Genomic DNA, 26,274 nt, shown 5'->3' with positions numbered 1-26,274 from the left:
AAGCTCGCTCCTGGTTCCTCAGGCTTGCTCATCAAACAACATCATACGACAAAGTTTACTTCAGATGCCCTCGTGGCTGTCAATGCCGTCACGGTGGGGGCTGGCAGCCATGGCAGACGTTGACGCAAAACAAAGTGGTACGATACTCGTTCGGTATCAGTTCGCACTCATGGTGAAGCTTTTGGCAGCGCTCCTGTCGGAGAATTGAACGTGGTTCACAAGCTGTCGATCAGAGGGCATGTGTGGTTGAGCGCAGAACAATGGCCTGATGTTGTTTTCTGCGGGTGTGCTTTGGTTAACGGCGAGCAAAAGGAAGGCGCGGCCGTGGCATCTGTTTACGCTGCTTCCCAATTGGGAAATCTATGATAGTGTAATCCAGATGTCGGAGTTGAAGACAGCCCAGAATCTAGCCCTCCACCATCACTCAGCATCCATCATTTCGCCGAGAACCACTTCTCTCGGCTTTCTTCGCACTGCACACCGCTTCCCATATCACGGCCTAAGGCGGGACTAACAAGACTTTCTTCATATCGTCGGCCATCCACGAGGCCGGCAATTCGCATGCTGCCGTCCGTCGAGCCGTGTACGATGGAGACGGTCCCAAAATAGAGGCGAGATCTTGTACACATGCAGCCAGCACAGCGCAGTAGCGGGCTCAAACTTTGTGGGGGTTCCTCGAGCGCTTCGAGACAGCCCCTGATTGGCCGTGTGCGCCACGCCAATGCTCGCCCGTTAGATTTGGTGCTACCAACCACGAGCACAGAGAGCCTTCAACAGCGATGAGTTCAAGCCTCGGCGGTTCTAACGCAAAAGCCACAACAGGCTCCTACCATGTGTCTTTCGCGTCTTCGATGCAGTCTTCTGCGCAAGGGGCGGTAGTTTAGAACCAGATCCGCCACCCCAATGCGTACCTTCCGTACCTGCCAACGCTATCCCCTCCGCGACTGCAGTCATCAATCCCAAAGTTACCAGCCTCTGCATCTAACCTAACGACATAACGTAGCGAATACCACTTTCAGCGATTCATTCAGATACCCGTCCTGATTTTCCTATCCCTTTACGACCCGCCTTCCAACGTGCATCGTTTCAGCGCGCCTCGCCTATCCGTCGTGAACCCCATCAAAAGAATCGGAGCCCATCTGCCAACGGTCAATCGCACCCCTCAGGAAATACCGTCCGAAACCCTACCACGCGGCTCAGGCCCATCTGTCAGATCGTGCTCACGTCTGAAGTTTGACAGTTGTAGATCGTGAAGATTCGCAAGCCTCGCAGCCTCACCAACACCAGCCCCAACAAATCCACTAGCGAAACGGCAATCGCCTCGCCACTCGCCGGCATACACTGCACTCCTACTGCGCATTATCCAAGAGCAACTGAAGATCTTGAGCTCCGAACATACGACCGCATTTGCAAGGAAAACATGGTTCTGTGCCTGGCGCTTCAAGTCTGAGACGCTCTTCACACACTAGCCGCTCGCGCATAGCAGCAAACCCCTCCCCCAACTTCGATACCTCAAAATCCGACCTTGCGCCCATTCAGGTTTGGCGCCACCGGATTTCCTCTGCATCACGTCCCTGAGGGCCCTAGTCATAACCTCTGTCATCCATCTTAACGGCTCCTGGTATACGGCACCTTCGTGGGGCATCGGTTTGAGCCACATCCGTACCGAACAGGCCCTGTCGGTTTCAGCACAGCGTGCCGCTCTACCCAGGTTTTACGGCTTTGCCTATCTGCACCTGATCTGCGCACGTTGACTCGGCTTGTTCCCAAGGCTTGACATTCTAATACCCTTGGTTCCCGGCAGCCTTGGATCCTCCTCCCCATCCGCGCGCTCTCTCTCTACATCACTCCGCTCGTCCCGGGACACCCACATTCTTTTCTTCACTTCGTATCTGGCTGGCCGGGTCGAACTTCGACTGGATCGTTTATTTCCTGGTTGGGTTCGCTTATACCACGCGTATACTCTTTAATCTTTTCTATAATCACCGTTGAACGGCACGCCTGAGGTGGACTTGTTGACGACACAACCGATTACCGCGGAAGAACATTCATCATGGGCGGCGGCGGCACATCGTTTTCCAGGCTCTTTACGCCACAAAAACTCTTCTTTCACATCTTCTTCTGGGGTTTCCATTGGGCCCTGTTCGGTATAGGATGGTAGGAAGCCCTTACTCAAATCATTGATCGACCACTAACTTTAGTCAGGTGGAAACAAGCTGGTGATGCACGTTTAGCACCGCTCAACGCCCTGCAGTACTCAGTATGGGTATCTCGTGGTGCAGGTCTTGTCCTGTCAGTCGACACCATGGTGATCGTCATGCCAATGTGCAGAAATATCCTCCGATGGCTCCGTCCCAAGGTGCGCGTACTGCCGCTTGATGAGTCTCAATGGTTCCATCGACAAGTCGCCTACGCCATGTTGTTCTTCACTATCCTCCACGTAGCGGCGCATTACGTCAAGTGAGTCGATATATATCTTACCAAGCTTGACTTGTCTAACAAAGACAGCTTCTTCAACGTCGAACGTGTGCAGGTCCGACCCCAGATCGCGTTGCAAATCCACTACGCCGAGGCTGGTGGAATCACAGGACATATCATGTTGCTGTGCATGCTTCTAATCTACACCACGGCGCACCACAGGATTCGCCAACAATCGTTCGAGACCTTCTGGTACACGCATCATCTGTTTATCCCGTTCCTGCTCGGCATGTACACCCATGCGACCAGCTGCTTCGTCCGTGATACCGCTCCAGCTTTCTCTCCATTCGACCACGACAACTTCTGGACCCACTGCATTGGTTACGAGGGATGGCGATGGGAGCTTGTGGGAGGTGGTCTTTACCTCTTCGATCGCCTCTACCGTGAGATTCGTTGCAGACGCCAGACCCAGATCGTCAAGGTTGTTCGCCACCCATACGGTAAGCAGATCATCAATGTTGTTTTCGAAGGATTGCACTAATGCCGAATAGATGCCGTTGAGATTCAGTTCACCAAGCCCAGCATGAAGTACAAGCCCGGACAATGGCTTTTCCTGAACTGCCCGGATGTCAGCTACCACCAGTGGCATCCATTTACCATCACTTCCTGCCCCAACGACCCGTACATCTCGGTTCACGTGCGCCAGGTTGGTGACTTCACTCGCGCACTTGCCGATGCTCTCGGTGCTGGTCAATCGCAATCCAAGCTCTACGACGAGCTCGACCCCATGGGCATGTACGAGATCGCACTTCAGCACGGCCAAAAGATGCCCGCTCTCCGCATAGACGGACCCTACGGAGCCCCCGCAGAGGATGTTTTCGAGAACGAAGTCGCAGTCCTCATCGGAACCGGTATTGGTGTCACACCCTGGGCCTCAATTCTCAAGTCCATCTACCACCTCCGTCTCAGCCCCAACCCACCCAAGCGTCTCCGCCGTGTCGAATTCATCTGGGTCTGCAAAGACACCTCATCCTTCGAATGGTTCCAGACTCTCCTCTCATCGCTCGAAGCGCAGTCGCTCGGCGGCGCAGATGGCGACCAATTCTTGCGCATTCACACTTACCTCACCCAGAAGATGGACGTCAACACTGCGCAGAACATTGTTCTCAACTCTGTAGGCACCGACAAGGATCCCCTCACAGAACTCAAGTCGCGCACCAACTTCGGTCGTCCCGACTTCCAGCGCCTGTTCTGCGGTATGCGCGATGGTATTCTGGACCGCACTTACATGAACGGTCTGGAAAGCACGCTACGCACAGAGGTCGGTGTCTACTTCTGCGGTCCTAACGTTGCGGCGCGCGACATCAAGAAGGCGTGTAAGCAGGCGGCATGCCAGGAGGTCAACTTCAAGTTCTGGAAGGAGCATTTCTAGACGACGCTGTTGTTCAAGAATGTGTATTTTGTATGCGAGGTTGAATGTCAAGGCGTATATTAGGTTGATGTGTATTTGTTACGATTAGCCTTCAGAGTAGTAACCCAAGGGTACACTCCATTTTCATGTGTTCTTACTACAATATGCGGATTATGCAAAGGAAAGAAGAAAGAAACTAGACTTTTTAAAAACCTCTATCATGACTCCAATTCCTTCCGCGCATGTGTTGAACGTCTGATGTGTTGTTGATACTTACTCGTACCTCCTAGAGAAACTCGATCACACGAACCAGCACACCAAGCAAGACAAGCCTTTACCAAGCACGTCCAACCTCCAACACAACCCACCATCGAACCACCCTCACTCCACTCGAGTACCCTACTCAATCTCACCTCTAACAATCATGCACCACGCCTCTATTCGCCTCATCTCTGTCCCTTGCAGCCTCGCTTCGGTACAACGAGCTTCCGAACCATGCGCATGGTGAAACAAGACCTCTTAGCACCACCATAGTAATCCCACCTCTCCACTCCGACTCCCTTGGCAGCTATAGCAAAGGATCAAAGCTGTGATGTTAGAGAATGAAGGTGGTGCGATGATGGGTCGATACATTCGCCGATGGGATTGGGAAGGCGAGTGTAGGTGTGCAGGTGTGTAGGTGTAAGGCCGCCTGCCTGTCTTACCCCGAATTCCTACGCGCGTGCGACAACTCTTCCGTCTTCCGTCAAGAACGCTTCTCTGCCACTGCTTCTCTTTCTTCATGCATGTATTATCGATGTGCGTGTACCTGGATATACATAGCACCTGCCAGCGCGATGCGCGTCGTCAAGCCGCCAGTCGCCACATATTGCGGCGCAGTCATGCAGCAAAGACGGACCGGAGACCGCGGGGATGGAAATAGACGGGAAGTCTGATGTGCATGCGGCGTGGGCGGTTCTATAGGCTGATATGGTTCTGTGGATTGCGAGGATGTACGTCTTCGGGATTGGAGAAGACGAGGGTGTTTGCAGGTGGTGTTCGCGACTTCCATGCGATGCTGTGGTACGCGCCCCGCTTTCTTCAACATATGTTTTCCTCCATAAATGACATGACACCTAGCGAAACGAACGAACAGCAATAGTCTAACTACCATTGTCTGTCTGCGCCAACGTGACATATAATCCTTCCGTCGTACACCGTACCTGCGTGACAACCCAACCGCCGCATCTAGAACCCATCAATCGGTGAACGCGCCGAGCCAACACACCAACAAATACTTCCATCCGCATCCCGAATCGGTCACGAGCCGAGGCTACACAAACGCTATTCATGGTTTACGCATGTTTTTTCTCCACTCAACACCACGTCTCCAACTATCGTGAAATCCGACTTCTCAGTACTACTAGTCTCGGAGGCTCGGTGTAGGTTACACTACCAGAAGCAGTATAGCTGCAGCCACCGACCTCCAACCCCACCACGTAGCTTCGCGGCGGAAACGTAGAAGGGGTCCAACTGCATCGCGGAACTGCCAGACTGGGAAACCGATACTTGCGCGTACCTGCCCCTTCTTGCGGACTTGTCTGCCCTCCCATTCGTGGAAAGACTGGTGATGCGCGACTATGTGGGGTTCTTCCTCCAACTTGCTATGGCGGGGCGGCGTGACGTTCTCATGAATGGAAGTATTATTCACGGGCGCGGCTTTGCGTGGTTGCCCCGCACCAATTGCGAAGGAGCGGAAGGGTAAAGTCTGGGTTATAGTAATGGATTAGGTACATGCTGGCAAGCACCAAGCGGTAAAGGCGTACGCTTGCAGACAGGCAGAAAAGAAGGGCCGCGGGAGTAGTAAAAGGTGGCCAGGTGATCTTTATTGACGCGGTTGTCCCCCCCAGTTTTTGTTTACCTTACCCTTTCTATCGGACCTTTCTTGCATCATCCCCATCCTTGCGATTGCATACCTTTAAACGTTCCTTTTTCGTGCGTTTGGTTCCATGGCTTCTCTTCCCCTCTTCACTAGCTGGGCGTCGGAGATTAAGCAACAACTCAGCATCAAGGAAGAGACGACCAAGATGAACGGCACACACACTGAGGCTGCTGCTGCGCCGGCGACGAACGGTGTTAGCAAGGCTAATGGCAACGGCACGGATGTTCAGTTCTCGTCAAAGGCTAATATCGGTGTTTACACCAACCCCGCGCATGATCTCTGGGTCGCAGAGGCGGAACCCAGTCTGGAGGTTGTGCAAAGAGGAGGAGATTTGAAGCCAGGCGAGGTTCTTATCAATGTCAAGAGCACGGGAATTTGCGGGAGTGATATTCACTTCTGGCATGCTGTACGTTTTCCATGCCCCTGGGGTTTTGACGGCAGCAGAAGGCTCTCAAAGCTACACAGAGAACGAACAAGTGCTAACCCCATTTCCAGGGCTGCATCGGACCCATGATCGTAGAAGATACCCACGTCCTCGGCCACGAATCCGCGGGCACAGTAATGGCCTGCCACGAATCCGTCACGCACCTCAAGCCCGGCGACCGCGTAGCCATCGAACCCAACATCATCTGCGGCGAATGCGAGCCCTGCCTCACAGGCCGCTACAACGGCTGCGAGCGCGTCCAATTCCTGTCTACACCACCCGTCACCGGCCTGCTCCGCCGCTACCTCAAGCACCCAGCCATGTGGTGCCACAAGCTGCCCGACAGCATGACCTTCGAAGACGGCGCGATGCTGGAACCCCTTTCCGTTGCGCTGGCTGGCATGGACCGCGCGAACATCCGCCTAGGTGACCCCACCATCGTCTGCGGCGCCGGCCCCATCGGCCTCGTCACACTCCTGTGCTGTCAAGCGGCTGGCGCGACCCCCCTCGTAATCACCGACATCGACCAAGGCCGTCTCGACTTCGCCAAAACCCTCGTCCCCGGCGTCCTAACCCACAAAGTCGAATTCAGCCACTCAGCCACGGATTTCCAATCCGCCATCCTCAAACTAACCGACGGCGTCGAGCCCTCCCACGCCATGGAATGCACCGGCGTCGAATCCTCCATCTGCGCCGCCATCCAAACCGTAAAGTTCGGCGGCAAAGTCTTCGTCATCGGCGTCGGCAAGAACGAGATGAAGATTCCTTTCATGAGACTGAGTACCCGCGAGGTGGATCTGCAGTTCCAGTACCGCTACTGCAATACGTGGCCCAAGGCTATCCGGTTGTACAAGAGCGGTGTCATTGATTTGAGCAAGTTGGTTACGCATAGGTATAAGCTTGAGGATGCGGTTGAGGCGTTTAAGACGGCGGCGGATCCGAAGACGGGGTGTATTAAGGTGCAGATTCAGAGTTTGGACTAGGTGTGGACGGGGGAGTTGACTGGTGGGAGGTTAGTTTGTGATGTATATGACGATGACGATGACGATGATGAAGGGGTGTGGTCGGTGTGAGGGTGCATTTCAGCATTTAGATATTGGCGTTTTTGAGGGAGAGCTCGTCTGTTTGACGGTATTTAGCAAAATTGAGAACACGATTGTTCATACTACCTGTGCATTATCTGTCTCCTGCTCAGCTTGGATGTGACGTAGTTCAGTCTCTTGTTTGTATGTTCCATTCAAAGTGCCGACATATACTGACATATCCTATAATAAACGGTAGAAGAGGGGATACTATACTAGGAAATACCATCCACACAAACAATGAGAGAGCAACAGTAAGTTCAAGTAAAATCATAACATCATATTCTCAAAGAGCCATCCAACCAACCCGCCCACCCTCTACAAAAACACCATGGCACAGCCGTAGCCGCCATTCCGGTCACAAAAAACCCCATACCGCTACACTACATACTACAATCGTCCCACAGAAAAACAAGGGCATCCCCATCCCTCAACCATCACATCTACTGCCCCTCCGGCCCCTCAATCAAAATCTTAATCCCCTTCCCTTCCTTGACATCCGCAAACGCCTTCTCCGCCTCATCAAACTTGACCTTGCCCGTGATGAGCTCTTTGACGCTGATCCTGCCGCCAGCAACGAGATCGATGGCGGTTTGGTAGTCGCCGGAGCCGTAGCGGAAGGAGCCTTTGACGTTGAGTTCTTTGGTGCACATGGCCATGATGGGGAAGTTGATGTCGGGTTTGCCCATGCCGCCCTGGTTTGTGTTAGATTGTGGATGGAGAATATGGGGAGGGGAGGGGGAGGGGGTATGGAGAAGGGGTATGTGGTGGGTAAGAGGGGGATGATGAGGAAGGGCGTAACAACATACCTGAACATAAGTCCCCCCCATCCTCAACGCATGAATAGCAGTCTGAATACACGGCTCCGCCCCACTCGCATCGATAATAACATCCGCGCCCATACCCAGCTCACACTCCCTAACCAGATTCTCAGCATTCTCCTGCGCGCTCACTCTTGCGGACTTGAAACTCGCGTTCGCCGCGTACTTGAGCGCAAAGTTGAGCCGCTCGTCGTTGATATCGACAGTCACAATCTTCTTCGCGCCGTACGCTTTCGCAACAGCGCAGCACAGCAGACCGACGGGCCCAGCACCGAATACGACAACAGAGTCGCCGGGCTTGATAGACGCTTGCCGCGTAATGTGTACGGCGACGGCGGTAGGTTCAATAAGCGCACCCTCCTCCATACTCATATTCGCCGGTAACTTATAGCAGTAATCCTCCGGCAGCGTATAATACCTCGCGAGCGTGCCATCGTACGGCGGCGTCGCCGCAAACGCCATGTCAGGACACAAATTGTACTTCCCGTCTTTGCAGCGGACGCAGCGGCGGCAGGGCACACCGGGTTCCATGGCGACTTCATCGCCCACTTTGAGGCTCTTCACTTTGTCGCCGACGGCGTGCACGATGCCTGCGGATTCGTGGCCGAGCACCATCGGCTTCTCGACAATGAAATGCCCGATTCGGCCTTCGACCCAGTAGTGTACGTCTGAACCGCAGATGCCGGTCCATCGCGGGCGGACGAGGACGTCGTAGGGGGAGGGGAGGGTGGGAATGGGCCGGTCTTCGTATACGACTTCGTTTTTGGCTTTGAGGATGAAGGAGGGGTTCTGGGGGTTGTGTTAGTTGGCTGTAAATATGAGTGAAGCGCGAGAACTATTCATGTGGTGTTGTAGACATGTTTGGAGGGGCATGGTGGGGCAGTCAAGCTATACCTTCTGGGTTGCTGTTTGTGTCGCCATCGTGAAGTATTGTGAGAATTTCAAGTTCAGTCGCAATCGTTATAGAATCAATTGTTTGGGAAAGAGAATAAGTAAGAACACGTCCCTCAAAACTCACGCGCAGGTGAAATGCTAATGACGATACAACGGTGGATCCTAGTAGCCCTCGCGGCAAGCTATCCCGCCTGGGTTAGCAAATGCCCCTCCATTGCAGGCGGGAGTCTGGAAGCTGTCCAAATTATCCGTAATAATTATCCGGCGCTTGCATCACTGTTCTTGGAAAGCTGGAGTGGGTATCTCGGCGTTGCTCCGAGGTCGCTATGCAGCGCCGCGGCTATGCGAATGACCAAACCAAATTGCGCATGTTCCGGTTCGTGGGACACCTTGCCATTTCGCCTTAGTGTAAGCTCGCCGGGTCTTTTGAGAGGGTAATGTGCGGCAATCTTGGTTGGATATCTCAGCTGGCCTTTGAATTTTGCCTTTTCCAACATGACCACCAGCAAGTCACGAGCGCATCATCGTCTTGATCTTCGCTCGCCTCGGATGGGCCCCAGTCATCGCGTCCTTTCTCTTCTCCTTCTTCCACTACCTGTAGCCCAAGCTCGAACATCCGGCGGCGAAAGTCCTTGATTTCAGGCAAGTAAGCGTCTCGGTATGGAAACTCGATGATCACTGTAGCGTTGTCGTCCGGGGACAGCCAAACGCCGATGGTATCGACCAACATGCGCGGATGGTCTGGAGAATAGAGCGAATCTGCGGCAAGAATCAAGGGGAACTTGGCGGGAATGGATGCGTCATCGCCAGTACTGTTATCGTCTGGCAGTGGCTCACAGGAGGTGGGGTTTGTCCAGTCAAGCATAGCTGTGCGGACTGTCCCGCCATTGAGACTGAAGACCTCCCAATTCTGTTGCGCATTGTAGGCCAGGTTCGGGCAGATACTGGGCAGATCTGTCAGAACAACGTCTGCGCCCAAGCCTGCCATTGCCAGTCCAACTAAGCCCGTACCCGATCCAAGCTCAAGGACTTGTAGCCGATTTTGTGTGTCCGGGGAGACGAGATCGAAGGTTCTGAGGCGCTTCGCAAGCATGTAGGAAGCAGCCCAGGTCTTCAGGCCCAGGTCGTCGCCCGTCATGGCAGGCTCGTGGATCTTAAGCTCGAACGAGTCGGACGGGGTGGGAATCTGGAAAGAGCGCGACATGGTGCTCATGGCAGATCGACCGGATCGCTCGCTGAGCCTGGCGCTGGCTTGATCCCATATGTGCTCCTTGACTTCATCATCTTCTATCCATTGTAGCCCGCTACTGATGATGGTCGTGAGGTATCGTGTGACGCCCTCTGGATTGACCTGAACTGCAGGCTCGCGCGCCTCTATCACTGGCTTCCCATCGTGACCTTCGTGCCTTGTACTTGTATATTCCCACGAAGGCGGAGCGGTGGTAAGAAGCGCAAGGGTTTCAAGGAGGGCCTCAGCGGAGGGCTTGGTGTAGATTTGCGGTAGGTCAAGGACTAGACATGGATTTAGCACCAAGACATGCAGATGCAAGGCGCAGATGTATACCATCTAACATGGACATTTTGAAGCGACTATGGCGAATGCGCGGGAAAATTGTTGGTCGGTGGGGTGCAGTACTCACCAGGTCCAGCGTGGGCCCAAGCTAGCCACCGCGGGGCTAAGATGCAGGTACCACAAGCAGATATTCTGATAGTCCAACGCTGCCTACTCGCCTGTCTCAAGCCTTCTTTAGGGTCGTCTTAAAGCCGTAGTATGCTTGATCCATGTCGAATTGGAACTCGCGCGCCTGCTCATCGCTCAGTTTCTCGGCGGCCCGCATTTGGTTCAGAGTAATTAGCCACTGCACAATCTTGCCTTTGTTCTCGAATTCGACATCTGTGACCTGGCGGACAGCCTGGATGATCTCGACAAGGAGAGGGTGTAGGGTGTCCTTCTCCACCAGGCCGATCTTGATGGCGTCGAGCAGAGTGATGAAGTTCTCGGTCGCGTTGACGACCAGCGTGGCGTCAGCAACGTCGCCTGACTGAGCCGATCGTGATGGTCCCTGTTCGATGGTAGCGGGTATACCAACGCGTAGTCGTTCAATAGCTCGTGGACATTCCATCTGGAGTCGTGTCAGCCTAGTGCTGGAGAAGCTCAAGACTTGTTATAACATACATGCCACTCCTTTGCAAACTGATCCAGATCACCGAATGCTCGCGCGACAGTCTCATTGGCAAGATTGGACTTGTACTGCTTCATCAAGCGGTTGCATGTCTCGGTGTAGTCGGCTTCTGCGATGGAGTCTTTGAGGTAGGCCTTCTCTATGGCGTCGAGGGTGATGATGATGCTGTAGATCTCGGCCAGCGAGTCGTTCAAGTCGCGCTCGGCATTGGTCGTGGAGAGCTTGACTTCCTGGGTAGACAGTGAGTATGCGCATGCGGAGTGGGACTGAGGCGCGTCATACCTCATCAAGGTTGATGGTCGCGGAGAGATTGGAGCGCGGAATGTAGGGCGTCGGCGCGTAGGCCAGCTGCCTGCCGTAGGACATTATAGCGATGAATGAGTTGTCTTGTGCAGTCGCCAGATTAGTTGAGTGGTGCCCAGTTGGTGTTATCGATGCGCCGCAGCTCATCGCGTGGGGAAGGCGCTAAGGAATCATTGCAGGGTCCTTAGCGCTGGAACTTTTTCGAGGCCCAAGTTTTTCAACCGCCAGCTGCACGCCCGGCCAACAACACCCTCGCGCCTACGAGGAGCCGCCAAATACCGCCGACATGCCCGTCTCCAAGGCGACCAAGAAGTTCCAGAAGGACAAGCTCGGCGACGTCATCAAGCGCCGCAAGGATGTCGCCAAAGTCAAGCAGAGGAAGCAGATGGACACCAAGAAGAAGGAGCGCAAGGCCCGCGACAATGCCAAAGCCGACGACCTAGAGGAGGAAGCTGCGAAGAAGCCCAAGACGAATGGCGCCAAGGACGACAACCTGGGCGAAATGTCCATGGACCAGTTCTTCCAAGGCGGTTTCCAGATTCCCGAGATGAGCAAGAAGAAGACCAAGCCCAAGACCGGCAAGCGCAAACGTACACCCGTCGAGGAGGATGCTTCGGAAGGCTCTGATGAGGACATGGAAGATGCGCCCGACGGCACCGACGACTCCGGCTCCGAAAGCGACTCTGGCGACGACGCAGACACACACAAGGCGCAGCTCGAAGGCCTGGCGGAGAAGGACCCCGAGTTCTACAAGTACCTCAAGGAGAACGATGCCGAGCTTTTGGACTTTGCCGAAGACGCCGACCTTGCAGAGATTGACGCTCTGTCTGCCAGTGAAGACGAGGCCACACCGAGGAAGAAGCAGAAAGCCCAGAAAGCGCAAGAAAGCGCATTCGACGATGAGGAAGACGCGGGCAATGAGCTTGGCTTGAAGACAATCCAAAAATGGAAGGCTGCCATGGAGACCAAACATTCACTGCGCGCCATGAAGGAGGTCGTTCTGGCCTTCCGCGCTGCATCACACATGAACGACTCGGAGGCTACTAAATCATACAAGTACTCCATAACCGACCCAGATGGTATGATATTCAATATCCATCAAACAACTGAGCTAATAGAATATAGTATACCACCAGGTTCAAGTGACTACTCTTCACCTAGTACCCAAGGTTCTCCAACATCACTTGCCCGTCAAGGAGAGCGCTGGAGGCAGGATGTAAGTAATCACCCTACTTCTTCAGGATCTCACTAACAATCTCAGCCGCGTTGCTACCGACTCGAAGAAGTTCCGCACACTTACTCCCCTCCTCAAGTCGCATACCGTATCGATACATCACCTCCTTGAGAACCTGTCCGATGCGAAGACCCTCCAGATGACACTGGACTCGCTCTCCCACATGCTCCCATACATTCTGTCCTTCAAGAAGGTCGTCCGTGAGGTCGTGCGCTCTGTTGCATCAGTCTGGTCGGATAGCGCCAACAATGACGGAACAAGAGTGTCGGCTTTCCTGGTCCTGCGACGACTGGTAGTCATTGCGGACCCAAGCATCCGCGAGGCTGTCTTGAAGCAGGTCTACCAGGGCCTTGTCAAGAGCGCGAGGAATACCACAATCCACACCATCCAGGGTATCAACCTGATGAAGAACACCGCAGCCGAGCTCTGGGGCATCGATCCCACTGTCGGCTACACCACAGGCTTTGGCTTCATTCGGCAGCTCGCGATACACCTACGCACAAGCATCACCAACAAGACGAAAGACTCCTACAAGACCGTCTACAACTGGCAATACGTCCACTCGCTAGATTTCTGGTCGAGAGTCATCTCCATGCACTGCGAGACCCTCCGCGAAGCAGAGTCCGGCAAATCCTCACCACTCCGCCCCCTCATCTACCCCGTCGTCCAAGTTACCCTCGGAGCCATGCGCCTAATCCCGACATCGCAATACTTCCCCCTACGCTTCCAACTCATCCGCTCGCTGCTGCGCATCGCCCAAGCAACCTCCACCTACATCCCGCTCGCGCCCGCCCTCGTCGAAGTCCTCAACTCGGCCGAGATGAAGAAACCCCCCAAGCCCAGCACCCTCAAAGCCCTCGACTTCAGCATCAGCATCCGCGCGACCAAAGCCTTCCTCCGCACACGCATCTACCAAGACGGCATCGGCGAGCAAGTCGCCGAACTCCTCTCGGAATTCTTCATCCTCTGGACAAAAAATATCGCCTTCCCTGAACTCGCCCTCCCCGTCATCGTCATGCTAAAGCGCTGGGTCAAAGCCATGACGAAGAAGAGCTCTGGAAACAAAAACACTAAAGTCTCCTCGCTCATCGCGCTGCTCGTCCAGAAACTAGAGGCGAATTCCCGTTGGGTCGAGGAGAAGAGGAATAAGGTTGAGTTTGCGCCGAATAACCGTGCGGGTGTTGATGGCTTCTTGAAGGATGTAGAGTGGGATAAGAGTCCGCTCGGAGCGTATGTGGCGGGGCAGCGTAAGAGCAGGGAGCAGAAGGCTAAGTTGCTCGAGGAGGCAAGGAAGACGGAGGATAGGAAGAGGAAGGAGGGGGAGAAGTATGATAAGAAGGGTGGAGAGGAGTTTGCGGCTGACGATGATGAGGAGGAGGAGGTTGACCTCGAGGGGTTGAGCGATGAGGATTTGGAGATGGACGATGAGGAGGAGGAGAGTGATGATGAGTAGAGTGGTTGGTTTTTGTACTGTATCGGATATTTTGGTGTTGGGTTACACGGATATGTATGTGTGCATGTCTGTAGTAGAGATAGACACGCCGTCTGTGACGGGATATGGCTGTGCAATGTAACGCGGCATGTTTCCCTAAACGCTCTTCCTTGTTCTGTTTATGCGAGGGACGAGGACTGCACTATACAGATAAATTCGTCATTGATGAGCTGATACGCTATGCTGAAGGGATACGATATGTCAAGTTTTGTATCTATATTGCCTTAGCATGCGGTGCATACTTCAGACAGTTGTATAATTTGAGCACAATTCAGTATCACAATGTGTCGGCTTAACTGCCATGTTCATGCTTGCGTCAAATGTTCTCTCCTGTTGAACCTTACCCCATGTAGAGACCAACATGTAAGTTTATCTAGACTACCATGACTCACTCTTTATCTCAGATCATATGTGCATTGCATAGCCTCTAGACACGTGATACTCTAACTCTAACATGCATTAGTTGTATGCAAAAATAACTGTTCTTCTATAAGATACACTTGTTCAAGGTGAGGTTATCGCTTTCATTCCTCGTATATGCATGCTATAGGCATTAGTGACTCTAACGTGTATTGTCTTGTGACTTTTGTCTAATGTAAATTCAGAGAAATACTTACACCCATGTCGAACGAGATAACGCGTGAGCCAATCAAGGCGCGGCGATAATGGGAGGCTAGCGCGGCATCCGCGACATCGAGCACTTGCGGTCAACCATCAAATACTATATAGACCTCATCCATTTCCTCCCATATATCTTCAGCATCAATTCAACTATCGATGCCAAACTTACTATAGTAAACGTTCAGCACGGTTGCAACGTCCTCACGGACATATCGCAGCTTCTAGTAGGGTCTAGTAGAAGACTCAGAATTACCCGCACGCGTGCTACCACAAGGCCGCAGCGGATTAGCACCGGAGGTCTATTACACTCCACGTCATCCACAGTACCTTAGTATCCATATTCACTGCTCCTCTCTTTTACCCCGCACCTCTGTTGTTGCAGCCTAGAGGTAGCGCGGCACGTATATGGCAAACGCCAGCTGGCGCCTGACATTGTAAACAAACACACGACCACCCCACCTCGCAGAATATCAACTGCAACACCATGGCAGCGACCAAAAACGAAGTCCCCAAATCCTCAGCATGGCTGCTGGAGAAGGCCCAGAATGCTGCGAAGGCGTCTGGTACTGGACCAGAAGCCATCGCGAGGATTCTACAAAAGACGAAGGAGCAGAAGGAAGCGAATAACGAGGAGCACCAGAAGAGAATGAGCCTTCTCAGCAAGAAGATGACGGAGCTGGGAGCAAAGCATCAGATGAACCCGTTCAAGAATGCGGAGCAACCTGTCGCGGCGGACACCATCGCGGTCACGCCCAAGGTCATCAAGCCGGCGCAGCAGGATTTAAAGCGTAAGCTTCCAACATCTCCCGGTGCGAAGCCTGTCGATCCGCCGGCTAAGAAAGCGAAGGTTCAAGACAATCTCCAGCCTCGAGTTCAAGACAAGCCCAAGGCGAAGGAGGCCGTCTCCCAGAAGCCAAAAGACGACACCTCTAATAAAGCAAAAGAGGGTGCTACAGAACCGAGCAAAACGAAGGTTCAAGTTCAGATTCAAAGGAAGCCACAGCCGAACGCCGACACGCTCAAAAAGCTAAAAGTTAACACAAAGGAGCTGGGCAAGGCGCCGTCTAAGTCTTCGACCCCAACTCCGACCCAGAAGAAGCCACAGGAGAAGGAGACGAACGAGCAGATCGATGTTCAGAGCTTGTGGAAGATGAGGAAGCAGAGGGAGCCTCTTAAGGACTCGCCAAAGAGTGCGACGTTTGCAGAATCATCGACTGCAGGCGCTTCACGGGAGCGGTCAGCTGCTACATCTTCAAGGGCCGCAACGCCAGCAACACCGGCAACGCCAACAAACGCATCAGAATCAGAGATCGTGCCATCAAACGACCTGTTCGTCTCAGACGATCCAGACGACAAGTATCCCATTGCAAAATCCCTCCCAGCATGGTACACCTCCATCACCATCAAAGACCCGCGCATGGAAGCCATGACCAAAAAACGTCCCCTCGCCCTCGTAACCCTCCAAGCCCTCAAAGCGGCCTTGACAGATTGCGAGAAGCCAGGAAAATCCCAGATCGAACTCGAAACCCTCTACGACAAGATCCGCGATTTCATCCACAAAGCCGAAATCGACCTACAAGTCAACACGGCACTTCTCCGCAAAGCCATGACACTCAGTCCAGACTATGGTCTGCCCCGCATCTTCAAACCAGGCACGAAGTTCCCGTGGGATCTAAAGGCGGATGCGTATCAACTGTACAAGCGCTGGTATAAGGGCGATTTGAATCAAGACATACTGCGCGGCATTGCACCACACAAAGGGGATAATAGGACGAGTGACCGCCTGGATGAAACGTACCGTGCTCAGTTTCCTACGACCGCGAAGTATTACGGCGAGGGAGAGTTGGTGCTGGGGCAGTGGTGGCCAACGCAGCTCTGCACAGTGCGCGACGGGGCCCATGGATCAGCCCAAGGCGGTATCTACGGTGAGCGCGATAAAGGCGCTTACTCCATCGTGCTCTCCGGCGGAAACCCATACCACGACGTCGACAACGGTGACACCATCGAATACTCCGGCACCGAAGGCCGCAATGGCACGCCTACGGAGAACACCGCTCATCTGATTAAATCTGCCGAGTTACTCAACCCCATCCGCGTCATGCGCTCTGCGCAACTGAATAAAAAGAACCCTTTCCGACCGGAGCTGGGGCTGAGGTACGATGGGCTTTATGTGGTCAGGGGGTATACGTGCGTGGATAGGGAGAAAGCGATGTATCGGTTTCGGCTCGAGAGGTGTGAGGGGCAGGAGGGCATTCGCTGGCAGGGGAAGGCGAAGAGGCCGACGGAGTATGAGTGTAGGGAGTTTAGGCGGTTGAAGGATAAGGGTGTTGGTGTTGGTTGGTAGGCGGGGTCGGTGGGTGGGGATGGGAATGGAAATGGGAGGTTGTGGCGCCATGTCTTGTCGTATTGTCACACCTTCATGGCGGGGGATGGGTTGTTTTGGAGTGTGTTTCACGGTTTCTCTGTCCTTGTGGCAGATGCAAAACTTGTTCGGGCTGATGAATGGTATGGCGGTGGTGGTGGTAGTAGTGGTGATGGCGGAGATGTCGTTCCCTTACTTTCCTTTGTCTTTCACTTCAGGCGTTTCTCAGGATACCCGTTGTTCACTCATCAGAAAAGCAGGAGAGCAAACTGGTCAGTCGACGACAGATACGTCTGTTGCACATCGACAGCACATGTAGTTTCCTTGGGGTGTATATGAAAATAGGAAGTTTTCTGTACCAAGTCTAGTCTGTAATCACGCATACGTTGTTACGCAACGATCAAAATTGAGAGGTCAAGACTGTCTCGGGCTGTTAGGATGTGTGTCTTTCCAGTGCGAACATGTTCACCTCTTTTCTCTGAAAAACACATCATCATTTACGAACTCATGTCTATATACCCGGGTATGTCTACTCCAAAACCTCAAAAAAAAAAAAACGCTATGCCAAACGCCATCCCTCTATTCACAATTCCTATCATGCACACATCACATCCACCACCCCCTCAAGCCTTCCCCTCAACAACCTGCCCCAGCGCCTCCCCCTCAACCACCGCATCCCCCGGCCCCTTCCCCTTACTCCCCACCTTCTCCAACGGGCTCACCACCTTCTCCCCCACCCTCTCCTCCTCCCCATCCACACTAATATTAACCCAACCCCTCACACTATCCTTCGTCCTACTCAAAATCGTAGTATCATTAACCAAGTTCCAGCTCTTCGCCGGCGGCCCAGCCTCATCCTCCAATTCCAAATCCGCCGCACTCGTATTCGCAACCCTCACCCCGTTCTCCCTCAGCATCTGCAGTATCGCGCGTGTGTTGAGCCTGAGTACGCGTTCAGGTTCCTTCGCACCGAAGACTTTGGTTGTAACCCAGGGGAACAGGACGCCGAAATCGGATTGCGAGAGGTGCGCTGAGGCGATGGGGTAGAAGATGTGGGGGCCGGGTTGGTTTGTGTATTTCGCCTTCGAAGGCGTGGGAGGAGATAAGATTGATTTCGTTTCGCGGAAGTTGGACGACCAGTTGTAGAAGCCTTCCGAGGCGATGGCTAGCAGGTTTCTGCCGCCAGAGGGGGAGTCGTAGCACGGCATGGGTTTGGAGCGGAGCCAGCTTGTGGCGGGGCTTTGGATGGGGAGGGTCCAGAGGTCGAGGAGGGTGACGGAGTTTTGGGGTGTGATTTGTTGGACTAGGGTTGAGTCTGCGGAGGGGGTGTAGAGAGGTTTGTAGCCTGGGGTTGGGGTCGAAGGGCGGTGGTAGACGGATTTTACGAATTGCACCATTGTGCATGCGCCGAAGGAGTGGCCGGCGTAGCTGATGGAGCCTGGTTCGTGAATGTTGAGGATGTTGGAGAACATGCTGAGTAGGTTCTTTCCCTTGGGTTGGTCTTGCGCTACGTTCTTGAGTTTACGTCCTTCGTCGATTTTCAAGACCGCATCGTGCATCATGCCCAACTCCCATAGCCTTATCTTCAATTGTTCGTCTCGTGCCTCGTATACTTCTGTGCTCGCCGTATGTGCAATAGATCGGTAGTCGACGCGCTTCGTCTTCTGCTTCTCTTCCGGTGTGTGGTGGATGGCGAGAGGCGAACTGCCATCGCGATGGTCTGCCGCTACCACTACGATTCCGTGACTTGCGAGTGAGCCGCAGATGTGCGAGTATGCGTTCCGTGTACCCCCCAATCCGTGGGAAAACATCATAACGGGCCATCGATCGGACTTCGGCGGGGGAGCGAGGAGTTCGGCGTTTTGGTGTACGGGCATGGAAATGTAATAGAGTAGTTGTGGCATCAATCTAGACAACTATCAGCATCATGATCATCCCATTCGCATCTCACAGTACTTACGAGAAAACACTCGCAAACGCGCTGTTCGCCCCCAGAAACCTCGCATAAGCACTAATATATTCCCTCTGCGGACTCGGTATCCATCTCACAGCCTTCTCGTTACTGTCTTGTTTACACGGATAGAAGATGCGGAAAGCGACAGTTGGTAGATCCGCAGGAGGCGCATCCGCGCTCGGGCTGTCCAGGTCGCTCGTGGGTATCTCTACATCCACAGAGCCGACTTTGTACGGTCCCGTATGTGGCGGGAAGCCCGGCGTGGGGTTCAATCGATGGAGCCACGACATATCGGCAATCGCAAGCGGGTTCGCTGTTCCAACCGGAAGTCGCGAGGGGAGAGCGCGGGTAAGAGATCTAAAAGCGCGTGAGAACGACAGTATGATTGTCAAAAAACGTAATCTGCACAATCTCCAATCTTCAATCGTAAATCTATAAAAGAAACAAACAGGCCGTGAATAATGGGGGTGTACGAAGTAAGTTGTGGAGGAGGAAAGTCTAGATCAGAAAACGGAGCCGCGCCCACACGCCTATATCATGGAAATCTGAAGAAACATGCCAGTGACGCACAAAAGCCCATGCTTGACGCTTACGCTACTGCCAGGGCACCAACCGGAAACTGGACATCCATCCTCGGAAGGGCACGCGACCCCCGAGTGCCTTAGCCCGCCGGTGCCATCCATGAACTGTGGCAAATGTAAATTTGTGTCATGGAGATGCCGAGGTTTCGGACGCGTTACGGCGGATCCAGAAGTTTCCTCGACGCGTTAGCAAGGCTTTGTGGGCATGCTGCGGTAATTGTTCAAAGCCCAGGAGCTTTGGACCGATAGGTATTGTTGGTGTATCGCTGGATCGAGTTCCGATGGGAGTAGCTTAGAGCGTGATCGCGTGCGCATGCATTATCCTTTTCCATGATGACGACACGCCAGACGTTTAGATCCGCGCATGCGCGAGAGATCGCGCTAGGCTTCACGTCGCCGCGTCTGGCCACACCACAAAACCAAACCTCTCGCCGCGGTACTCTACGGATCGACTATCAGAATTTTGGTCTGAGCGATGCGTTGTTCAATAACTTCGGTTTGGTACGGAATTCCGTTGATTTCCAAATCTGCATCAAGCCCGTCCGACTATTGCCCCGAGGTAAGAACTATTAGTGCAGGATGCAGGTGGTGAGAGAAATATCCCGATGTAATTCCGACATGGTGGGTGACATGTGATCGTCATGTAGCTCCCGGGTAGCGCGCGATCGTGAGGTAGACTGGACGTGATGCAGCATCAGTGATGTGGATTGTTGACAACTCATCGAATGAAGAAATATATTGCGTATGAGTTGTGTCAGTTCAGGATACGAGGCTCAGCAGACAAGGAAGCCCAAGTTTTTTTATGACGGCGGTGGACTGTCGATGCAAAACAGGGTAACAAAATGCCGTTAAGTACCTTTATAACAATCTTGAAAGAATTCAATTCCCGAATAGCTTGGTATTAGTACTTACATGCAGCTGTCAGAATTGAAGGAACTTGTTTCATTCACATATGCCCAAAGACCCTCTAATCCACATTACATCGTCAATCTATATATCCTCCAAAGGAAAAAAACACCGTGGGTATGCCGCATATACAAACTACACAATCCGAAATCCACACGCTACCACCTCCTAAAAAAACGTCCACACATTAACATACTCCCATCTCCATTCCATCATATCAACAACACCCCCCTCTCCTCCTCCCCCCACCCCCACCAAGCCTAAAAACATCCTCCCACTCCCCCAACGCACCACCAGCTTTCTTCCCCCCTCTCCTCCTCAACCTAACCCCCTCGTCCCCAAACCCACTCCTCACACTCCCGCCCCCATCATCCCAGCCCAAATCGCCGTATTGGATCCCACTGGCCGGATCATCAGGATCGATCTCGCCCAATTCAATCTTGGTGAGAATCATGCGCGCCAACCGTGTAAACAGCTCTTCCACGTTCTCCCCATTGAGCGCGGAGACTTCGACAGCAACGGGGATACCGTTCTGGCCGGCCCAGCGAGAAGCCGTTTCGGCGGGGACTTCGCGGCCGTCGGGCGCAACGGTATAACTCGCGTGGAGATTGGCGTTGAGGGAGGGCGTGCGACTTGCTTGCGAGGAGGGCGTGGGTGGTGGGAGACCAGATTCCGACGAGGGCGTGCTGGCGTAACTGCTATAGTTGCCTGTGCTTCCTCCTCCACTATTCATGCCTATAGGTACACCCCCATCCTCAACATCGGCCTTATTCCCCGCCAGTATAATCGTAATATCCGGTCCCGCCAACGCCCTCGCATCATCCAAAAACGTCTTCAACTGCTCGAAGCTGCGCCAGCTGGCTACATCGTAAACGAGGATAGCGCCTGCGGCGCCGCGGTAGTAGGACCGTGAGACGGAGCGGAAGCGCTCTGTGCCTGCGGTGTCCCATAACTGGAGTTTTATCCGTTTGCGCGACGAGGGGGACGAGGGCGAGCGTTGGCGGCGGTCGGCGATGTGTACGATTTTGGAGGAGAATTCTACGCCGATTGTTTGGCTGGAGAGGACGCGCCCTGTGAGTGAGGGAGGGTGTTAGTGGGGGTTGTTGATGGCGGTGGGGAGAGGAGAGGAGGGGAGGAGATGGGGGAGGGAGGATTACATTCGGATTTTACGAAGCGGTGGAGGAGGCAGGATCTATAGGTGTCTCTTGGTTATTCGGTGTTTGGTATATATCTTCGCTTTTATCGCGAACTTACTTTCCAGCGCCGCTGGGTCCCAACAGCACTACCTTGGCCAGGTAATCATACATACTCCCCAGCTCCTGCGTCTACTCAGCAACAGTCCTGCCAAGCTCAAAAAGTGCCCATACCTACTTGTAACGGCGGCTCGCTGCTCCGCGTCGACGCATTCGACACGGCTCGGTTCCTGCCCATGGTGAACGGCGGCAGCGGCCTCGTTTGACGTTTCTGGCGGCGGGCGGATGTAGGACGTGGGATTCGGTGCTATTCACGGTCGCATGTGTGTTCCGAGTAAGCTCCACGAAGCGAGCAAGGGCGAATAAGGCGGATTCTAGTGGGAAAGCGGTTGCGGTGTTGTGTTGTTCATCTTGGCCCTTATCTTTGTGACGCCAATTGGTGGACCCTGGCCCGCCGCGCTTTCGCGACTTCGTCACGCGCACGGCAAGCTGCCGACGTTTGGCTGCTTCAGGTAAATACTTGGGCTATCGCATCACGATTTTCTATATGTCTGCTAGTTTGACGAGTAATGTTTTTGGGTTAACACATTTGATCTTCACATGACATAAAGGTTGTTGTAGCGTAGATCGGATTGGATTCACACGAGGCTTGAACAACAGTATCGGGAGTCAAGAGCTATATACAGGGACTCCCAATCGGGAAAAACGGAAATGCAACGACATACAGACAAGGAAAAGAACCAAGAAAAGGTGGTATCCTAAGCGCTCCGCCAATACTAATAACATCTGCTCAAATACTCATGGACGAGATTACTGCTGCTCCATATCCCTCAGAGGCATATAACTTGTCTCCTCCTTGTTCCGCCTCCTCGCGGCCCACGCATCACTGACCCAATCCTTGAGAGTGGAAAAGACGCCCTTGTGGCCCATCTTCTCCATCTCCGCTTCCTGCTCATCGATCGGCGCACCAGGATCGAGAACACTGACCTTCATCCAGCTAGGTCTGTGCCAGAACTTGAGATGCAGAGAGCTCGCAACAACGCTGACGGATGAGCATGCCATTGCGGCACCAGCAGCCATGGGATGTAATGAGAGGCCCCATGGAAGGAAGAAACCCATTGCGAAAGGAAGACCAATGAAGTTGTACATGCACGCCCATGCCAGGTTCAGCTTGATGCGGAAGAAGATGGCGCGACTGAGAACGAGTGAGGCCGGGATGGAGAGGAGATCAGTGTTGGTCATGAGGACGATAGAGGCAGCCTCCATGGCGACGTCTGTACCGGTAGAGAGAGCAATACCAATATCGGCCGAGGCGAGCGCCGGGGAGTCGTTGATGCCGTCACCGACCATACCGATGACTTGGCCACGCGACTGCAGGTCTTCGATGATAGCTTTCTTGTCGGCGGGGGTAGACGAAGCGTGAACATCTGCGGGATCGATACCGACTGCTGCTGCAACGACAAGGGCAGACGCAGAAGTATCACCGGTAACAATCGAAGATGTTATGCCCAGACGAGAAAGGGCAAGAACCGCAGCGCGGGCTGAAGGCTTGATGGTGTCGGACATGCTCAATGTACCGGTGTAGGTGTTGCCGATGGCGGTGTGAATCGTGGTGATACCAGCGGATCGGTTCTGGGGTCCACCTCGAGGTCTGGAGTTTGCAGCAGGTGTGAGCGGCTCTTCTACGAAGTCGGGGACGTTGACACCTTCGGAAGTGAGGAAAGCCGTGTTACCGATGAGGACCTTGTAGCGAGTACGCTCGGGAGAGAGGGCTGCTTCGACCGTTGCGATGATACCCTTACCAGTGACAGCTTCAAAGTCTCCGACTGAGCCATCTAGGCTACCATCGGGTCCGAGGCGGAGATGTTCCTTGGCGGAAAGAACGATAGCCTTAGCAATAGGATGCTCTGAGCCCATTTCCGCAAGTCCAATGAGAGTCCACCAAAGATTCTTCTTATCAGGGCTTGCCCAGCCTCCCTGGATGTCCGCCTGAGATACACTCATCTTGCCAACAGTGAGCGTGCCAGTCTTGTCGAAGACAACATGGTTGATCTTTGTAGCAGTCTCAAGAGCGGCACCACCTTTGACGAGAATGCCATTCTCAGCTCCAACACCAGTACCGACCATGACAGCGGTGGGTGTTGCAAGACCGAGCGCGCATGGGCAAGCAAAGACAATGACAGCGATGCAGAGCTTGAAGCAGACCATGAACTTTCCGCCACTAGCGTGATCAAGGAATACTTTGGGTGGGTAGGGTAGGACGTGGCTGAGAACCATCCATCCGACAAAGGTTGCGAGGCCGAGAGTGATGATGATTGGAACAAAATAACCAGCAGCAATGTCGGCAAGGCGTTGAATGGGAGCACGACTCGTTTGGGCTTCCTGGACGAGGCGGACGATTTGACTGAGCTGGGTGTCGCGGCCGGCTCGGGTGACCATGAACTCCAGACGTCCGTTTCCATTGACAGTACCAGCCATGACCAATGCGCCTTTCTTCTTGAGTATTGGCATAGCTTCACCAGTGACCATACTCTCGTTGAGATACGACTCTCCACGTGTGACTGTACCATCAGCTGGAAGCTTGTCACCCGGACGAAGAATAACGACGTCGCCAACCTCGATGAGCTCGGTGGGGATGACCCTTTCTTCAGCAGCATTGCCATCAGTGGAGGTGCGTTCCGACTTCTCTTCAGCAACATCCCAACCTTCAGCAGCTTTAGCCGCAGCGATGGGATCCGCATAAATGGTGGTCATGGACGGAGCTAGCGACATGAGGCTGGAAAGGGCCTTGGACGTTTGACCCTTCGCACGGTTCTCAAGATAGCGACCTAAGCTGATGAAAGTGAACAGCATGGTGCTGGTTTCGAACAGTGTGGTCGGCTTGGTGTGTGGGGAGACCAAGAGTGAGACCAACATGGAGAAGACGCTGAAAAAGAAGGCGGCTGAGGTACCCAGTACTACCAGAACATCCATGGTGGGAGAGCCGTGGCTCAGAGACTTGTATGCAGAGATGTAGAAACGTTTTCCGATACCAAATTGGACAGGTATAGTAAGGACCAAGCAGATGACGTCGCCGAGATAGAGGCCAGGTATCAGACGAATACCGCCAAAGTTGAGGAATGGCAGGAACATGGGAATGAACATGCTTATCAAAAACACAGGAAGTGCGAACCAAGCCGAGAAGATGACAGATCTTCTCCACTCCTGGATTTCTTTAGTCTTTGCGAGGGACTCCAGTTGGGCATCGTTGTCTTCGGAGTCTGCGACTAATGCGTTGTATCCAGCTGCCTCCACGGCCTCGACGATCGCTCGAAGGCCAACGATTTGAGGCTCTCGCTGAATGGTGGCTCTTGACGACTTGAAGTTGACAGTTGCTGAGGTGATGCCGGATCTTTTCCGTAGTAGTCCTTCAAGCTCTTGAGCAGCGCTAGCGTTGGGCAGTCCATAGATCTTGAGCTGTACGGGGATGTTGCTTGTTGACGACTGCTGTATGCTACCATCGACGGAGGACAGAACCTGAGCGTCAAATCCGCGGTCCTCGATGATCTCTGCTATCTGCTCTTCGGTGAGCTTGGAAGGGTCATGCACGATTACGGCACGGTTGGCGAGTAAGCTGATGTTGAACTGATATACACCCTCAACGTCCTTGAATCCGCTTTCTATGGCTGATGTGCATGCGCCACAGGTCATGCCCTCAACAGCGACTGTCGTGGTCATTGTCTTCTGCTGCTTTCGGCTCCTGCTCTTCTTTGCCGCTGGTGTCGCGGCCACGGTATCCAGTACCTCCGCGTCGAAGCCAACGTCTTCTATGGTTTCAGCGAGCTTTTCCGGAGATATGATCGTCGGGTCGTGTTCGATGACTGCGCGCTCAGAGAGGAGTGATATGCTGAAGGACTTGATTCCAGCCACGTCCTTGAAAGCGCCTTCTACGGCAGATGTACACGCTCCGCATGTCATTCCGCCAACAGAGAGTGTTGTGGTCGAGGTGTTTCCGATCGCCTCCTCCTCTTCATCTTCAGAATCGCTCAGAAAGTGGTCATCTGCGCTGTGCGACATTGGTAAATCCGACGAGAGCACTTCTGCGTCAAACCCCCTGTCGTCGATAATCTCCCTAACCTCTTCCGCGGTGATGACCTCGGGGTCATGCTGGATGACAGCCCGCTCCATCACCAAACTTATTGACACATTTCCTACTCCCTTCACGCCCTGGAAACCCGATTCAATCGCGGAGGTACACGCGCCGCATGTCATGCCCTCGACTTTGAGCGTCGTTGTCGCCATGTGCGCTGTCGCCGGAGTGGGAGCCATGATGGCTAGAAGCGCTTTTCGGTGCCGTTGACTTCAGACGGATCGCGAACTAGACTGCTGATGCTGAGCCAGATGCAGCATCCAACGGTCGAATGGGGCGAGAGCGGCTCGTACGAAGCGGGAGGATTGGGGCGAAGTCGAAAAGCGATCGCGCGACGTTATGGCG

At 53.7% G+C, this 26,274-nt stretch overlaps 9 protein-coding genes across 9 annotated transcripts; 4 read left to right on the top strand and 5 right to left on the bottom strand.

Moving 5' to 3' along the window:
- Nucleotides 1-2,053: 2,053 nt before the first annotated feature.
- Nucleotides 2,054-3,850, top strand: J4E90_004457 (uncharacterized protein; the record flags this gene model as incomplete). Its single annotated transcript, XM_051434022.1, has 4 exons — nt 2,054-2,157; nt 2,206-2,460; nt 2,509-2,918; nt 2,970-3,850. The coding sequence occupies 4 exons, from the start codon at nt 2,054-2,056 to the stop codon at nt 3,848-3,850; spliced, it is 1,650 nt and encodes a 549-aa protein (XP_051292540.1).
- A 1,967-nt stretch (nt 3,851-5,817) lies between these two features.
- On the top strand, nt 5,818-7,157 carry J4E90_004456 (uncharacterized protein; the record flags this gene model as incomplete). The annotated part of the gene is made up of 2 exons (XM_051434021.1): nt 5,818-6,156; nt 6,246-7,157. 2 exons carry the CDS (start codon nt 5,818-5,820, stop codon nt 7,155-7,157), a joined length of 1,251 nt encoding a protein of 416 aa, XP_051292539.1.
- A 542-nt stretch (nt 7,158-7,699) lies between these two features.
- J4E90_004455 (uncharacterized protein) lies at nt 7,700-10,551 on the bottom strand (the record flags this gene model as incomplete). The annotated part of the gene is made up of 4 exons (XM_051434020.1): nt 7,700-7,951; nt 8,066-8,866; nt 9,486-10,483; nt 10,536-10,551. The coding sequence occupies 4 exons, from the start codon at nt 10,549-10,551 to the stop codon at nt 7,700-7,702; spliced, it is 2,067 nt and encodes a 688-aa protein (XP_051292538.1).
- Nucleotides 10,552-10,707: 156 nt separating this feature from the next.
- J4E90_004454 (uncharacterized protein) lies at nt 10,708-11,520 on the bottom strand (the record flags this gene model as incomplete). The annotated part of the gene is made up of 3 exons (XM_051434019.1): nt 10,708-11,094; nt 11,148-11,384; nt 11,437-11,520. The coding sequence occupies 3 exons, from the start codon at nt 11,518-11,520 to the stop codon at nt 10,708-10,710; spliced, it is 708 nt and encodes a 235-aa protein (XP_051292537.1).
- A 223-nt stretch (nt 11,521-11,743) lies between these two features.
- J4E90_004453 (uncharacterized protein) lies at nt 11,744-14,144 on the top strand (the record flags this gene model as incomplete). Its single annotated transcript, XM_051434018.1, has 3 exons — nt 11,744-12,536; nt 12,583-12,673; nt 12,719-14,144. The coding sequence occupies 3 exons, from the start codon at nt 11,744-11,746 to the stop codon at nt 14,142-14,144; spliced, it is 2,310 nt and encodes a 769-aa protein (XP_051292536.1).
- Nucleotides 14,145-15,288: 1,144 nt separating this feature from the next.
- Nucleotides 15,289-17,148, top strand: J4E90_004452 (uncharacterized protein; the record flags this gene model as incomplete). The annotated part of the gene is made up of 1 exon (XM_051434017.1): nt 15,289-17,148. One exon carries the CDS (start codon nt 15,289-15,291, stop codon nt 17,146-17,148), a length of 1,860 nt encoding a protein of 619 aa, XP_051292535.1.
- A 641-nt stretch (nt 17,149-17,789) lies between these two features.
- On the bottom strand, nt 17,790-19,043 carry J4E90_004451 (uncharacterized protein; the record flags this gene model as incomplete). The annotated part of the gene is made up of 1 exon (XM_051434016.1): nt 17,790-19,043. The coding sequence occupies one exon, from the start codon at nt 19,041-19,043 to the stop codon at nt 17,790-17,792; it is 1,254 nt and encodes a 417-aa protein (XP_051292534.1).
- A 1,781-nt stretch (nt 19,044-20,824) lies between these two features.
- Nucleotides 20,825-22,038, bottom strand: J4E90_004450 (uncharacterized protein; the record flags this gene model as incomplete). The annotated part of the gene is made up of 4 exons (XM_051434015.1): nt 20,825-21,678; nt 21,765-21,799; nt 21,862-21,926; nt 21,979-22,038. 4 exons carry the CDS (start codon nt 22,036-22,038, stop codon nt 20,825-20,827), a joined length of 1,014 nt encoding a protein of 337 aa, XP_051292533.1.
- A 572-nt stretch (nt 22,039-22,610) lies between these two features.
- On the bottom strand, nt 22,611-26,108 carry J4E90_004449 (uncharacterized protein; the record flags this gene model as incomplete). Its single annotated transcript, XM_051434014.1, has 1 exon — nt 22,611-26,108. One exon carries the CDS (start codon nt 26,106-26,108, stop codon nt 22,611-22,613), a length of 3,498 nt encoding a protein of 1,165 aa, XP_051292532.1.
- Between the last annotated feature and the right edge of the window lie 166 nt (nt 26,109-26,274).

This window comes from Alternaria incomplexa (assembly GCF_024043165.1).
Source record: "Alternaria incomplexa strain BMP 0042 chromosome Unknown scaffold_5, whole genome shotgun sequence".
Classification (NCBI taxonomy): domain Eukaryota; kingdom Fungi; phylum Ascomycota; class Dothideomycetes; order Pleosporales; family Pleosporaceae; genus Alternaria; species Alternaria incomplexa.
The sequence above is the reverse complement of the archived record's forward strand: the minus strand, read 5'-3'. Positions and strand labels throughout refer to the sequence as shown.